Source organism: Salmo trutta, chromosome 30 (assembly GCF_901001165.1).
Source record: "Salmo trutta chromosome 30, fSalTru1.1, whole genome shotgun sequence".
Taxonomy (NCBI): domain Eukaryota; kingdom Metazoa; phylum Chordata; class Actinopteri; order Salmoniformes; family Salmonidae; genus Salmo; species Salmo trutta.
The window spans coordinates 14747700-14761510 of NC_042986.1; the positions used below are offsets into that span (position 1 = coordinate 14747700).

The 13811-nt window shown below is 42.9% G+C and overlaps 1 protein-coding gene across 1 annotated transcript in view; it reads right to left on the reverse strand.

Annotated features, from left to right (window-relative positions):
- Nucleotides 1-11864, reverse strand: part of LOC115168065 (protein prickle) — a 37317-nt gene extending 25453 nt beyond the window's left edge. Inside the window, exon 1 of the mRNA XM_029722952.1 lies at nucleotides 11434-11864. Coding sequence (XP_029578812.1) covers nucleotides 11434-11475 — 42 coding nt within the window. The 5' untranslated portion in view covers nucleotides 11476-11864. The remainder of the gene's footprint in view (nucleotides 1-11433) is intronic.
- Between the last annotated feature and the right edge of the window lie 1947 nt (nucleotides 11865-13811).

The window sequence follows — 13811 nt, forward strand, 5'->3', positions numbered from 1 at the left end:
GGCAGTACGGACGGACTTAGTGAGAGGTCTATCCCTACTGTCATTTGCTGCATAGTATTTGAGTGGAGTGATCTTTCTCAATAAACTATTCTCTGGGAAGCAAGGTAAATTCACCGAGATCCAGAGAAATGCATGGAAAAATCCTTTCCACCCTCAATTTGCACAACTGCAGTTTGATTGCATAATATATGATGATTGCTTGCTCGGACAAGACTTTACGACCACATAGGAATCATTCTCTCACTAACCTACATCATAAAAATGTATAGTACTGCCAAGCATTGTGATTAACAGAGAAGTAGGATTGCATTGGTTCAAATACACATCAGTGTACTTTATGCGACAGTGGTCGCTCATATTCCGTGTGTGATGTCATCTGAGAGTATATGCATGTAAATAATGTGTAAAATGGTCTATGTTAATAGGGTAGGGTTGTGCATGTTTATGTGTACACACATTATGTTGACTGTATTCCTATCACGGGTTGGAACCGGTTCAGGGAACTGAACCGACAAATAAGGACATTTGTCGAGGAACAGAATCAGAACGAAAGTGATCTACACTTTTCTGGAACAGAACAATTATTTTAAAAACTGTTCTGTTCCCCAGTCCCACAAAAACACAACAAATTGCCTATGCAAAGTCCTCAGTCTGTCACTCAGAAACTTATTCCAGTGTCTGCCTGTCAGCTGAAAGTTTTTGCAAGTGTGTGTGTAGGCAACCTGCCCCTCCCCCTCCGAAGCATAGTCTAGTAGCCTACTGACGTTACAAGCGTGATTCAGAAATTAGGGAGAAATTTTTAATGAGGGAAGAATGGATTAACCTTTTCAGTGCTAGTTAAGGATACTATAGTTTTCACATTTGGATTTATTAACTACAAAAAAGGTAAGACGTTTTATTTTAATTCTGGTGCCGCTCTGCACACACAAGCTTGTTAGCTAGCTAGCTGGTCCAACGTTAAGCCAACTCTCTGAAGTTCAAAGACATAAAAAAGTTCCTTCATGGAAGCTGCTCCTCCATAGGTATAATTCTGTGGGCCTAATTTAGATAATGCATGTCATAACAACAAGATGCCCAGTGCGTCAAGCCAAGCCTCATCCTCTACCCTCTCTCACCACCTGCAACATTTAAGTTGCATTTCGCGCCCTACACTCGTCTGTCCAACGCATGTAAAAAAAAAAAAAAAAAAACTTGCCAGCTCCATAGCAAGCTGCTGCTCTATCCGTACTGATTTGTGAATTAATTTAATGACGAGCAAAATGTCGATTTCAGAGGCTTAAAAAGGAACAATCGAAACGGTCATTTCTTGGGGGTTCTAAACAGTTCAGAACTTTATTTCTCTGTCTGGAACAGTAGAACAGAACAAAAAAATAATGGTTCTGTTCAGAACTTAATGATTGGAAAATAATGTTGTTTCCAGCCCGATTCATATGCATGTGAAAGGTCTGTGTGTATGCTTGCACAGACGGCTTGTCCATTACCCAGCTTTGTGTGTGTGGAGCGGGTGGGTGAGCAGATTATGTGCCAAGTGCTCGCTGCTATGTGGCAAGGGGTTAGAGGAACGGGCTAAGCTCTTGTCAAGTCCAGAAGAAACAGCCCAGTGACTGGGTCCAACCCCTGTACTACAGCTCCTGTTGGGAGTGGGACTCTAGCCACACACGATCACAAGTCATTTGGCAAATTCAAAAGTTCTCAAAGCACATTCAACAAACCATAAACAGATGACCTACATGAAAAAGCTAAATATTTATTTGTGCATTAGTATTGGTGTGTGTGTGTGTGTGTCTCTATTCAGTTAAGTAGTCTTTGAGTGTGTGACTACTGCTCTACTGTGGAGTCTCTTTTTAAAGATGAGAGGAAGGAAACAGATGAGGAAGGAAACAGATGAGAGGAAGTGTGCCATCTTTTGCTTTCCCTCTCCATGTAGTCACCATCTCCACTTTGCTCTGACACTGTCATCCTGCCTCTCTTCTCCCACTTTCTAAACCGACCCTCCTCTCAATAATTGGCTATTTTCTTACATTCGATGTTGATATACAGTATAGGATAAAAAGTTGCTTCACACCATGAAAATGTCAGTCCTCTTGTTTTATTATGCAAAGCATAGTTAACCAGCCCTTCCAAACAATAGGAAGGGAAGGATGGGATGGTTAGCAAAACAATATTTCTCAGATAAGTGTGAGAGAGAGAGAGTCACTGCCAAGAGACAAAAACACAGGATGTTGCCAAAAAAAAGAGACTCCCTTGAACAATCTTACAAACTGTACAGACACACGCATGCAGGCTACTTATCCTTCTCTCACAGACATACACATGCCAATAAACCAAATCCATTTGGGAAAGCACCTGTGCAACTTTGTCTTGATCTGTTGTTAAACCACATTTCAGTACATAGGACGAATGAAACGTTAATATTCATGTCAAGTCAGTTACACCATTTGAGATAAGCATTTTATGGCTTGTGTACTGGAGGTTATTATAATGGGGCTGCAGTCAGTGTCAACAGAGATGCAGTAGACCAATATTTTGGATGTCGTTGAATAGAGCAAAATGCAGAGGTGTTTTTTCTGTTCATCACTGTATAATGTGCCTGTTCGTTAACGGAGTCCAAATGTTGATATGTTTGCAGGTCGTTGAGAAACAATTTAACTGCTCAACCCATACACTTCAACATCAATCTACCAATGGCACCATCACACACCCCTTAGCTCAAAACGGCATCAACAGGTTAGGAAAGAACACACGCTATGGAAAATAACATTGAATGGTTCACATAGTTGTATTGCAACTGTTGTGGGATTTAATAGCTACACAGAGACACGTACGTGCGTGCTCAGACATGTATGTACTGTAAGATATCTACATTAAATCAGTAGGATGTATAAACAATCTCCAACTCTAGTCACACAAACCAAACTGAGAAAGTAAGTCTTCTTCAAACGTTCCCCTCCAAGTTGACATCCATTAAGAATACATACATACATACATACATACATACATACATACATACATACATACATACATACCTTTGTACGTCATACCGTGTCCTGAACACACATGCTTACGCAATCTTTCACAGTCAGAGAGCAGACTCTTTTGTCTCTGGGGAATGCGACCCATGGTAACACGTGTGCTAAAAACAAACATTTTGTGAAGCCACATTGCCCTCTGTCATGCCTACTGATCCCTGACTTGGGTAACTCTCCACCAGAGCACGGGACTCCCTGGGAAAGCCCAGCAAAGTGTGCAATAAATACAGAGAGAAAGATGGGAGGAGTAGCACAATCATGTTGTATTGACAAATGGAGGATTAGAGTACTGGGGAGAGAAGTTAGAGGGCCTGCAAATCATGCAGCGCATTTGGGAAGAGCAAATAACAGAAGAACTACAAAAAAGCTTGCGGAGGAGCATTAGTATTTGCAATAAAGATGCATAAAATATTACCTAACAATTGTTTGGCCAGTAAAGTACTTGTCACGTTCTGACCTGTAAAGGTGTTATTTGTTAGTGTTTAGTTTGATCAGGACGTGGCAGGGGGTATTTGTTTTATGTGGTTCAGGGTGGTTGTGTGTATGTGTCCATGTAGAGAGGGGTATTTGATTTATTAGTCCAGGGTTTTGGTTATTGTTCTATGTTAGAAATAAACTATTTCTATGTTTAGTTAATTGGTGTTGGGGCCTTCAGTTGAAGGCAGCTGTCTATCGTTGCCTCTGATTGAAGGTCCTATAATTAGGGGGGTGTTTGTATTGTGGGTAGTTGTATTCTGTTTTGTGCTTGTCACCTGACAGAACTGTTAGTGTTGTTTCTGTTAATTGTATACATGTTTATTTTGTTTCTCTTTCTTATATATTAAAAAGAGAAGATGAGTATACACTTCCCTGTTGCGTCTTGGTCTCTACCCTACGACACCTGTTACAGAACTACCCACCACAACCGGACCAAGCAACAGAAGAGGGAGCAGCCAAGGAAGCAGGAGGACTACAGGGAATCGTGGTCATGGGAGGAAATCCTGGCGGGAGAAGGTCCGTGGCGAAAGAACGGTGAGAAGTACATTGGGACGAGGCTAGCAAGGAGGCCTGAGAGGCAGCCCCAATAAAAAAAATTGGGGGGGGGGGGGGGCACACGGGGTGGGTGGCTGGGCAAAGGATGCCCCTGAAGCCAACACCTCGTGCTTATTATGGGGAGCACATGGAGTGGAGAGCGCCGAAGTACGAAGAGGTATGCAAGATCTCGCCCATGCCCACGCACAGTCCGGTGCGTGTGATCTCAGCCCCAAGCAAAGGCCGTGCTAGAGTGGGCATCCAGCCTGGAAGGAGGATGCCAGCCCAATACGTCTGGCCACCGGTACGCCTCCGAAGTCCAGGCTACAGGACACCTCCTCTACGCACGGCGACCATCAGGCCCCTGCAAAGCCCAGTCCGCCCTGTACCAGCACCCCGAACGTACAGGGCTACTACTGCCATCCAGCCAGGATGGGTTGTGCAGGAGGTGAGCTCGAGACTTCCAGTACTTACCCAAGGCCCGGTGTATCCTACTTCTGCTCCTCGTAGAAGCCCACAGGTGCGTGTCTCCAGTCTGGCTCCTCCGAAGCCAGCACCGCGCACCAGGCTTCCCGAGCGGCAGCCTAGTCCAGCTCGACCTATTCTTGCCCCTAGCACTAACCCTGAGGTACGTGGGCCTAGTCCGGCATCCCCTACGCCAGCCCCACGTACCAGGCCTTCAGTGCACGCGCCTCGCCCAGATGGCACAGCGACAGCATCTCGCCCAGAGTGTCCGGCACCTATGCCCGAGAGAGAAGTGTCTCCAGTCCGACGCAGCCAGAGTCGCCCTCCAGTCCGACGCAGCCAGAGTCGCCCTCCAGTCCGACGCAGCCAGAGTCGCCCTCCAGTCCGACGCAGCCAGAGTCGCCCTCCAGTCCGACGCAGCCAGAGTCGCCCTCCAGTCCGACGCAGCCAGAGTTGCCCGTAGCGAGGATCCCAAGTCCGAGGTCGACAAAGAGGGACCTCGCCCCAGAGTCTGCAAAGAGGGGTGAGCAAGTGGCGGAGCAAGGGATACATCCCGCTCCAGAGCCACCTCCGTAGGGACTAGTATGCGGGAAGGGGGGAGCGTTGCAGAGGCATCGTCGGTGACGGTGGCCGCCCTCCCTTCCCTCCCATATAAGCTGGGAATTTTTTTGTTTTGGGGTTTATTTTTGTATTTTCTTTTTGTTAGGTGCATCCGGGGTTTGCACCTTTCGGGAGGGGGGGGGGGTACCGTCACGTTCTGACCTGTAAAGGTGTTATTTGTTAGTGTTTAGTTTGATCAGGACGTGGCATTTGTTTTGTGGTTCAGGGTGGTTGTGTGTATGTGTCCATGTAGAGAGGGGTATTTGATTTATTAGTCCAGAGTTTTGGTTATTGTTCTATGTTAGTTTATTTCTATGTTCTGTCTAGTCATTTGTATTTCTATGTTTAGTTAATTGGTGTTGGGGCCTTCAGTTGGAGGCAGCTGTCTATCGTTGCCTCTGATTGAAGGTCCTATAATTAGGGGGGTGTTTGTATTGTGGGTAGTTGTATTCTGTTTTGTGCTTGTCACCTGACAGAACTGTTAGTGTCGTTTCTGTTAATTGCATACATGCTTATTTTGTTTCTCCTTCTTCTATATTAAAAAGAGAAGATGAGTATACACTTCCCTGTTGCATCTTGGTCTCTACCCTACGACACCTGTTACAGTACTGTTCGGTTCAGTACACGTGTGGTTAAATCAGCATACTCAGCAGTGAAATCAAACATATTGTAGATAATAGCACACTGCCCTCCGACTTTACAATCAATTTAAAACTTATGGGAGTTGATCAATGCTAGAAGGCAGATGATCGTTATGTAGGCATTACATTCATGTACTGCATATGAATGCCTTCATAATAGTGAATAAATATGAAACACAATGTCAAACTTCATCCCCGTCATAAAGCTGATGCATTCTGCTCATGGAGAAAAAGCTGGCATTAAAACGGTCCCATCTGTAAACTGATCCAGAAAGAAATGCATCAATCCCCGCCAAGCTGGTTCTAATTAACACTGTATCGTGTTCACAGAGAGAGAGGATGTTAGCTCCATATCATTACCATGACAAATAAAGTTCGTCATGGAAAACTTCAGATCCATCATACAACTTTTGTTCCTTTAGGATGATTTTTCCTTGAATGAAGACAAGAGCAGCGAGTCTCAATTCATCATGTGCAAGAGAACATGGGAAGGAGATGATGTCAAGAAGACACTCAGACAGTGTAACGTAATGTGGGTTTCATGTGTTTCCTTCACATCTCTCAGCAAGAGAAAATATACATCAAGTTTCTGTCCCTGCAGTGGGTTAGCCTACTTTGCTTTCTGAAGTAGGGGATGTGATGGGTGGGGACTGCAGAGGTAGGAAGTGAGTTTATAAACTATATGTGGGAAGTAAATACAACATTTGAATTGACAATAGGTTTGTTTGTAGTATCACACAAAAAAAACTCTTATCTCCATTAAAAGCAAAGCAGGTACAGATGTGCCATTTTAATTTGAACAGTTTCTCACAGCAGGAAAATACATTCTGCAGCAACAGGAAATGTGGATTATTATGAATGGACATTTTTGTAGGAGTTGATACATTTTTCATTAGAGAAAATCAAGTGACATTTTAAAGTGGAAATTAAACTTTAGAAGCCTTTTTAAAACAGAATACGCTACAAGTTTGCATTTCATCCTGCACAGGAAGATTATCTGCAACAACAGTGATCAAATTAAGATTGCACATCTGTATAGGAGAGCGTACACATGAACGCTCGCCAACACACATGCATACATACACCCTACTTTAGTTACTGCTTTTGACCTTGATAATCCGCTTTATCCAACAAGCTTTTTCTTAATCACAAGGTGGGGTTGAGATATTGTGCGTTTGTTCTCAGGCTCATGCGTGTTATGGCCAGGTGGACACAGCAGTCAGCTAGATTATGAGGGCTGCAGAAAGTTAGCTGTTAGACTCTTTACCTAAAAGCTGACCGGTGCCATCATAGTCATACAATGGTAATGTTAAGTAACACTTTGTTGCTCTTATACCCATGTTATAACAATATTTACATAGTAACGTTGTTACAATGCATAGAATAACAGATGCTGGAATGGAGACAGCAGGATGTGTTCAGTGTTTGAGGAGTTAAACGTTAACTCAGGGGTCACAGGCCTGTGCAGCCTAACTCACTGAGACATGTTAGTTACACTACACACTGGGCTGGACTCAAACATCAAACACAGAGCCTGCAGGGAAAGCTTCACTAACCATCACACATAGGTCCATCTTGCTCTTCTCTCTGGAATGTCAGGAACACATCCCCGTTCCCTACAATAGGCTATCATACTGTATTAGGCTTGAGTTGTATGCCGTATATATCATATACCGGGGTATTTGGAAGTAGCCATGGGATGGTTTTTCAATACTGTCTAAACTATTTCTTTGAAGTTTGTTTAATACATTTGAATATCTGCAGTCAACTTGTGCAATACGTTAGGACATAAAGAAGATTCCGTTCTTCATTTCACCTGTCTCGTTATTTTTTATTATGAAGCTTACTTGTAGTCCCCAGACACATGGTGTTTGTTTACAAGCACAAGAGACCGGAGCTTTGTGAGTCACTGACTATTGTGCAGCACGCACCAGGTGATCTAGTTACACTATGGAATTCACAGTTAAATGTTTGCAAGCTTGATATCTTATAACCATACTGAACAAAAATATAAATGCAACATGAAACAATTTCATTGATTTTACTGAGTTATAATTCATATGAGGAAATCAGTCAATTGAAATGAATAAATGAGGCCCTAATCTATGGATTTCACATGACTGGGAATACAGATATGCATCTGTTAGTCATAGATAGCTTAAGCAAAAATGAGCCTCACAATGGGCCTAAGGATCTCGTCACTGTATTTTTGTGCATTCAAATTGCCATTGATAAAATGCAATTGTGTTTGTTGTCGGTACCATACCATTACCACACCATGGGGCACTCTGTTCACAACATTGACATCAACAAATCGTTTGCCCACAACGCCATTACATGTGGTCTGCGATTGTGAGGCCGGTTGGACGTACTGCCAAATTCTCTGAAACAACTTTGAATTGCACGCTTCCTCAAAACTTGAGACATCTGTGGCATTGTGTTGTGTGACAAAACTTCATATGTTAGAGTGGCCTTTCATTGTCCCCAGCACAAGGTTCACCTGTGTAATGATCATGCTGTTTAATCAGCTTCTTGATATACCATAGGTGGATGGATTATCTTGGCAAAGAAAAATGTGCACTAATAGGGACGTAAACAAATTTGTGCACAAAATTTGAGAGAAATAAGCTTTCTGCATATGGAACATTTCTGGGATCTTTTATTTCAGCTCATGAAAGATGGGGCCAACACTTTACATGTTGCAATCATATTTTTGTTCAGTGTACTAAGTGAACTTTCTAAAATGTGCTAAATGCTCTGCAGTTGTGCATTTGGTAGGCTAATTTAGTAGCTAGTTATCTAGCTAAGTGGCTAGCTTCTTGCAAAATCAAGATTCTCTTGGTAACAGCAGAGAATCCCCTCCTGGATCAATAGCCTTGCAGTCCAATATTTGTTTTGTGTGTGCAGCAAGCTGAGTAGCATTTTTGAGTTACTTGTATAACTTTATGAGCAGGGTTGTCTGTTATGGTTTGGCGGTATCCAGATTTTCATATCATCATACCATCCTTCTCTCATCCTCAGATTTACAGTATAGCGGTCTTCATACACAAGGAGGCGCTAAAAAAGCCGATTGGGTGTCTATTACCAGAATGCAAATAAATTCACTAACTAACAGAGAATTTCAATAGAGGCTGCTAGCTAACGAGTGCACAAATTGCAAAGACAGGAAATCCATCTCATAAAGTTACAGAAGTATAGGTAGTATTTTTGGTGAGCTTGGACATTACAAGCGAATGTGAACGAGAGACATTGTGCAAATGAACAAAGTTTTGATGCATGTTTGTTTGAAGGAAGAACAGTCCTGGCTCTGGAGCAGTACGTGTACACGCTGTGTCTGTGCGGAGTCGCTAGGGCAACAGGCCTGCCTGCCAAGAAAAGGGGGGAGGAGCAGGTCAGCCGAGAACGAGAAAATCTATGCGAGGATATCAAAAAAGCGCTTTGACTTCTCAAACACAGCAGAAAGTAAACACTATATGATGCTCAGTCTCCTTATTCAATTTAGCCACTTACGTAGCTGACTAGCAAGGTAAACCAAATACACAGCTGGACTCACCAGCTCCCGCTTTCTCCCATTGTGTTATTTACAAAAAAACATGTGACTGGCTCAACTGTTCTGGGGAACTATGGTAGGCCCTAAGCTTCATAATGTAAAATAATATGACAGGTGAAATGAAGAACGCAATCTGCTTTATCTCCTAGCATATTGCATAAGTTGACTGCAGGTATTAACTAGCCACAAATATTCAAATGTATTGAAAAACTTAAAATAAATAGTTTTGACTGTATTGAAAAACCATCCCGTGGATTTTGCCAAATACCCCAGTAAGCCTAATGTCTGTCCTGCAAATAGTTTATGTCTGAGACTATATCAAATGTTTTCAACAGGTAGCCTGGCGGGTAGGAGCGTTGGGCCAGTAACCGAAAGGTTGCTGGATCGAATCACCGCGCTGCCAAGGTAAAAATCTGCCGTTCTGCCCCTGAGCAAGGCAGTTAACCCACTGTTCCCTGGGCACCGATGATGTGGATGTCGATTAAGGCAGCCCCCCGCACCTCTCTGATTCAGAGGGGTTGTGTTAAATGTGGTAGACACATTTCAGTTGAATGCATTCAGTTGTACAACTGACTAGGTATCCCGCTTTCCATTCAATGCCCTTGTTAGCATTCGCTACGGGATTGTACATGTACTTGTTAGCATTGCTAACCTTCGTATTACAGAGGCTCAGTGGGGTTTGAAAATACCCCCCCTTGTGTTCAGTGCCAGTATTACTGAATATCTCGGTATGGAACAAGGTCGGTATGACAATCTATATACTGCCCAAGACTATACTGTATGTCAACTGCATACAGACATTTGTTTGCTTGCTTTTGCGATACACTCAATTCCCTCTACTGTACTATACAGCAGGTATAGTATTTCATTATGTTGTCAATAGGGATTTTCATAAGAGAACTACAGGGATAAAATGTTCAGGTAATAATGCTTGTGTTGCTTCCTGAAAGTTGATCCTCTCTTTGACTATGAGAGGCTGACACCAACCAAACTCACTTGGCTTACTGTGTTGTGTCTTGACTTCAAAATCACCCTTTCAAGTAATTCATGCCAAAAGTGAAGAGGCATAATGTTGCAGCTATTGCATGTCTCAACTACCTGCATGTTTAGCTTGCGATAGGAGGATTGCATCAGGCTATTAAAATTATGCTGACTAAAAGCTTTATTTACATTTTTTAAGCTCCTGCAGAGGAAAGGAGACGCATGCTCCCCTGCATGTGCCTTATGGCAATATTAACTGGCTTTATAAATAAATATATATAAAAAAAAATTATATATATATATATATCAGATAACACTTCCACAGAAGTTCTTATAGAACAGATACTGTAGTTACAGAGTAGTCATGAATGCAGACCATAGTGTGGATCAGTTGTGTGTGATGAGTTTCACAAGCCAACCTTCCAATATAATTACAGTGGGATTCACTTTTAAAGACATTGGAAATGCTCCAAGTCTGATAGGAGCCAGATGTCGCGTATATCAACTGCTACACTAGTCCTCCTTGACTGCATGGTTCAACTAAAACATGTCCTCCCTGGCACCATCCACACGTGTAAACTCAAATGCTTTGGCATGTAAATGTTCTTAAATGAATAAAGACTACATTGTCTTTGTGCAATAAGTGTCCGTACACATATATACATACATACATGAGTGTCACAGAGCTCCCGCAAGTGTGTGGTCTGGGTTCGGTGAGGGGTCTATACTCCGAAGTTGTCTAACCCAAACCTGTGCAGGTAAATGCCATTGACGAAGTGACCTTACGCCCCTCCCACGCAACCACGATTCAACTCGAGTCATAAAACAAAGAACGGAATTTCTGTAAACTAAATCAAGGGAAGCAAAGCAACTTGTCAAATTATAACATACAAAAACGCAGAGCATAGACAGGCCTATAATCAAGCCGATAACAAACAGTAAAACAAATACATAGGCTATTCAATGTTGGCAGAACAAAATAGCCTAACGTTATATATTTACTTGCAACCTACTCGATAAACTTTATAAACGCTATTCATTGTCAATAAAGGTATTCTAAACGATGCAAGTACTTTCCAGATAACAAGATACCCTGGACTCTAAAAAACTACAAAACAATGTCATAACATACTGTAGTTCTGGCGGATCTACTTACCGAGCGATTCGACCGTCGCTTTTTAGATCCGCGCGTGAACATGTCGATGGTTCAAGAACAAGCGGCTTGGTTGTTTCCAAATAGTCCGTTTTTTAAAAATAGGTTGATGGATACAGGAGGCATCTGAATTCACAGGACAAAGTAAAAAAATATGTTCCAATAAATCGTGTCCTACATACAGTACGAACTTGTCCAAACCTCCTCTTCTTGGAGTTTTACGCACAGTCGACTTGCTGGAGTTGTCTGAAAATCACTGACGCATACGTAAGCACCCTACACCTAGATGACTGCACTGGTTTTCAATGTCTATTGACCGCACTCATTGAGTGGAAGCCCACTGCGCTGTACGATAGTTTTACCTTCGCAACACCCGTCCTCCTGCCGCTCTTGTCCCGGCCCAGACGGTGCGCTCCTCAAATTGAGGTTCATCATTTCCCATTTGTTACCATGTTCTTCTTCATGTGGTTTCCTAGAGGCTGTGTTGCCTATTGCTGCTTTTACAGGTCGGAGTGCGGATTGCACATATTGGTCACCGCAACTAAAAGCCAAATGGGAAAAACTGAAATTTCACCACCATCTAACCCTGCACATATACACTATCCCCAAAAACCCACCACTCCATCCCACTACTTTGGCCGTAAATAATCCAACACCAGGTAGTTGGCCTGGGAGGATGGAACCCCTTTTCTCATAACTTCATGTAGATCTTCTGCATTAAAATCGCTCATTACCAAGTATTTCTCTGCTGCTGCAACTACCACATATATCTTCTGTGATTTCCACTCCATCAGTGCAGTGCAGTTGATCACTCACTGGGGTGCTCCGAGTCGACTCACTCACCCTTAGGCTTTTCTCTATTCTCTTCATTGCCTCAGCATAAGAAACTGTTGGCCCCACTTGAACTCTGGCAATCTCAACCTGTCTCTCTCTCACAGGACACTTCGGATCCCCAGCTGCATGGGCACCCCCACAGTTGACACAGTGCTTTCTCTATCCCAACTGTACACTCCCTCTGACTTTGCCCTCCTGCACATTCACACATTGTGGGATCTCCCTTCTACACACTGCTGTAACATGTCAGAATCCTTGGCAACTAAAGCACCGAAGCGTGTTCGGAAAATAGGCCCTCACAGAATAGCAAATACAAGGTAACCTGACCTTATCAGGTAGAACCTCTGTGTCAAAGCTCAACAAGACAGACAGGGTATTCTCAGTCTCACCATTGCCACTGGGTCTATGTCTCACCAAATGGCAGGTGTTACAAACACTAGAAATATTCCTTTCCATTTGATCCACCTCTACCGCACTGATCACACCTTTTAGCGGTGCCCTGCTCCGGAGAGCAAAGCACACCACAGGTTGAGCCCCCAGCCGCGTCACTAGAAGCGCCCGCTTCCTCTGAAAGGCGGATGCACACCAAAAAAAAAATCAAAACAATTCCACTTCTCGAAACTGTCACAGATTTAACCATTACCAGTTTGTCCTTTACCCAGCTTGACACAACATATGGATCAGCCAAAAAGCAGGAATCCACTGTTTCCAAAAAAGTCACTCCTACCAAAATCATCTCTGTTGGATTCTCAGGGCAAACATTGGAAGACTCTACCACACCTATTGCCACAGGTAGGCCCACTACATCCTGGACTGGGTTAACTTCAGAGCTCTAACCATTGCTGACTGACTCCATTTCGTGATCATCAATGTTCTCAAGAGAGCATGAAGACCTATAAGTAAGATTACTTGGTTTGTAATCTGGAGACTTAGGTATGTACTCCTCGAACGAAGGTGTATGCACAGGAAAAACTAAGAATCTCTGATCTAAGCAGCGCCATTCTTACACTTTCGCGTCCTCGCAACCTAATCCATCTGTTACCAAATGTGCAACACAGAAAACAATCGGACTTGCTAGGAGTCAACATTTTAAAGGTGGAGAGAACCACAGGGCAAGGTAACATGCAATGCTGTGCAATGTCAATGAGACAATTATGTCACCTTTAAAAGGATATCCTACTGTTATCCATATGTCTAGACTACTAGTACATTCATTTCCATGATTGATTTTACTATAGGGTTGTATTGACTTTTTTTTAATCTCCACATTCTGCCTGGGCCCAGTTTCCCAAAAGGCTATGTTAATGATAGGAGCACTAAACGAATAATGGAAAATCAATTAAAATGAGTGGCATTATGGACAGTACACCACCTCAACATTCAAATCGACCAAGAATACCAAAGCTCTTCCCAATGTCGGCCTTCTGTAATCCTCAAAAAGGTCTGTGGTTTTGAATCCCATTTGGTCTATCCTCTGCATTCAGGTACACTGGTGTTAGACTCCAAAACAATTCCTATATGGTCACAGTTTGAGGAAGCCTTTTGAA